The sequence below is a fragment of the Leptopilina boulardi genome, unplaced genomic scaffold (genome assembly GCF_019393585.1).
Source record: "Leptopilina boulardi isolate dan_hultmark-lab unplaced genomic scaffold, ZJU_Lbou_2.1 LbouV2_149, whole genome shotgun sequence".
NCBI classification, from domain to species: Eukaryota; Metazoa; Arthropoda; class Insecta; order Hymenoptera; family Figitidae; genus Leptopilina; species Leptopilina boulardi.
In genome coordinates, this window is record NW_026137695.1 from 617,949 (window position 1) to 621,067 (window position 3,119).

Sequence of the window (3,119 nt, forward strand, 5' to 3'; positions counted from 1 at the left end):
TGGCTTTTATCATTAATTAATTAATTAAATTTACCGAGATGTATGGTGGACATTTAAATCGTCAATTTGTAATTTGATAAATTAATTTAAAAATTAAAGTATCTGCATTTTATAATAAATATTTATAATTATTTGTCAATAATAATATAAATTATTTATAATAATTGTAAATAAATTTCTTGCATTCTTTAAATCAAATTTTTTTATACAACGCAATGTTTTTTCATATTTTTTATAATAAAGAAACTTATTATTAATTTTTATATTTCTGGGTATTTTATTTTCTTTTATTATGTTAACTGATGCTCCGGAATCTATTAATAATCTGTATTCTCCTCCATTATCAGCTCTTCCGTATACTGATTGTAGTCGTCCATACAAGGTTGATATTCTGCATTCTTTTCGTAATCCTCGTGGTGTTGAATTTCTTCTTCGGTCATTGCCTGAGAGTCTAAAAATTCTCGCGTGTCTCTTTGGCAACCAGCCGTCGCGAAAATTTGCTGATGTTGTACATTCTTTTGTCATATGTCCGGTCATTTTTTCATTTTCTTCGTTTTCTATTGCAACTTGTCGTTTTATTGGGTTTGTATATTCTGCTTGAATTGCGTATTTTAATTCGTGACAAATTTTTCTATATTTATTGTTGAAACTCTGAATGTCTTCAGTAGGATTTTGTTTGCAATTTAATAACTTTGATCACTGAACCGTTTTGCGTTAAATTTGCACGTAAAGCGTCGAAAAGTTTTGCATAACTGTCTATATCGAAGTACCGTATTGCTCTTTCAGCGTTTCCGGTAATTTTTTCAGAAATTATAATATCTAATAATAGGTCTGTTTGGTAACATTGTCTTTTTGCTCTTTTAATGTTTTTATTAAAATCTTCAACTCCAAAATCATCTTGTCCTGTTAATGTTTTAATAGTTCTGATTATATCTTTCGCTGCGATTTTTCCTAAATTTTGATTTTGTATTATTCCTTCATCATTTATTCTATTTGTTTAGGGTTGAACTTCACCTTGTGATTTTCTATCACCAAAATGACTTTCGTTTTCGGATGCATTTTCAAATTCGTTATCTGTTTCTTCCATAGGATTAAACCCTAATTTTCTTCCTAATTCTCCTATCTCATCCTTCCTATTATTATTTTCGCGAAGTAATTTCGTAACTCCTATATTCAATCTTGAAAGTTGTTTTACTATTTTTGACAGAGTCTGATCCGTATTTGCTGTTCCAGTTGGATTAAGGGTGGTTTTTGGTTCATTCTCCATTTTTAAACTTTCGTGAATCGAGTCAGAGTCTGTGTCAGATGTATAATTTGTGTGTTTTAAATCCCTATGAGTGTGATATGCCAGTATATAAAAATTATTTTGTGTCGGGTGTAATGGAATGTTTCGCGTAACAAGAAATATAAGTGTATTTAATTCTCTTCACTTGATCAAGTGGCTACACACTTACAACAAGGTTATTCAGAGAAATAGTTTTATTTTATTAAGGAAACTTAGACTTACTAACACGCGAAGTCTAGCTAGCATATAGTAAATGAAATATAAATCAATTTTTTATTATTCGTTGAATTATTCTTACGTAATCTGCTTCTTCTGGATTCTTGTGATGTGTAAAGAATGGCCGTAGACACTGCTGCAAAATATCTACAAGTCGGTGGCTGACGTATCTGCCTGGATCTCCAATTGGATGAAATTTCTCCAGAAGATGACTTCTTTCAAATCTTATTGTCTAGATCGACAAACTCGAACACCTCAATTAGTGGTACGTATCAAATTTCTCGAAGGTATCCGTAGAGTTCCCACGGAGCCTTTCCTCCTTTGATTAAACTCTAATATTTTCCGTAGAAAAACATGTTCACAATCGAAGATAGCACAGTTTGACAGATTATTTTTACGTCGTTTGTTGCTATCCTGGCAGGATCGCCAAAATGTTACGGTCAATTTAATAAAAGACTCACTGTACCTTTTATATCACTTGTGTGAGTGACAATTTATTATCAAAATTATATAAAACGTTTTGCAGCTCATGTCAAATATGAAGCAATACAGGTGGGGATATATATATATATATGCTGACTATAACACCTTTTTAAAATGGAAAATAATTTTTGAAAGCTCAAAACGCTTCACGTTTGTAAATTTTCCTTTCAATAAAATGTTCATCAAACGATAAAAAATGACAAATAGAACATCTCACTGAAAAATAGTTTTCTTTAATTTAATTCTTAAATTACCCATGTACAGTAAACTTATCAGCACCAACAGAAACACTGAACGACATAAATTTCAATTAAAAAATTTAAAAAAAACTTACAAAAATTAATGAAAAAAAATAAGAACAAAAAAAGAAAGAAAAGTAAAAATGTTAGTAGCGCCGCCTCTCGTCTCTTGATCGATCCCAACTTCGGTCTTTGAATCTCTCTAACTCCCACTCTCTCTCACAAAGGTCCAATTTCAATTTACTTGTCTCTGCTTCTAACCTCCTTATGCGATTGCGATTCTCTGTTCATGTCCTTTCTCAACTGCTGTATAGCCCTCCTCCAATCCTTGAAACCAAAAGATAATAATTATAAATCAAGAGTATTATCCAGTAAATATTTCAAATTTAATTATTAAAGATAATTTAACAAAACATACATTCGTTTGACGTTGTTCCTGTCTTGTCTCATCCTGCTGTTGTTGATACTCAAACGGATGTCGCTGCCGCAAAGACTGTTGCTGTGGTTCTTCTTGTTGTTGTGGAGTCAACTGCACCTGCTGAGATTGCTGCCATGACCTTTGTTCCTGGAGATGCTGTGGCATCTTTTGCACTTGTCGTATTAGTTCAATATTCTGGTACGACATATGGCAATTCTTGGGCTTGTTGCGATCGTTATTGCTAAGACGTCTGTGGCAATTCTTGTATTTGGTGCAACGGTTGATGGAATTGTGTCGTCAGATCTAGAAGATAAGCAGGCCTCTGCTGTAGCTGTTGTATCGGTTGCAAAACCGGTTATGGTTGAGATGTTTGCGACTCTGCAGCATCGTTTTCTCTGACCATCGTGCTGTACATCTAATAAATAAAAAAATTATATTATAAATTTACCATTATGAGACCGATCGCGCGCTTGAGCGC

General features: G+C 32.7%; 1 protein-coding gene across 1 annotated transcript; it reads right to left on the reverse strand.

Annotated features, from left to right (window-relative positions):
* Positions 1-2,235: 2,235 nt before the first annotated feature.
* LOC127291635 (nuclear transcription factor Y subunit beta-like) lies at positions 2,236-2,848 on the reverse strand. Its single transcript, XM_051320836.1, has 2 exons — positions 2,642-2,848; positions 2,236-2,550 (listed from the first exon to the last, which is right to left on the reverse strand). Exons 1-2 carry the CDS (start codon positions 2,846-2,848, stop codon positions 2,464-2,466), a joined length of 294 nt encoding a protein of 97 aa, XP_051176793.1. The 3' UTR covers positions 2,236-2,463.
* Between the last annotated feature and the right edge of the window lie 271 nt (positions 2,849-3,119).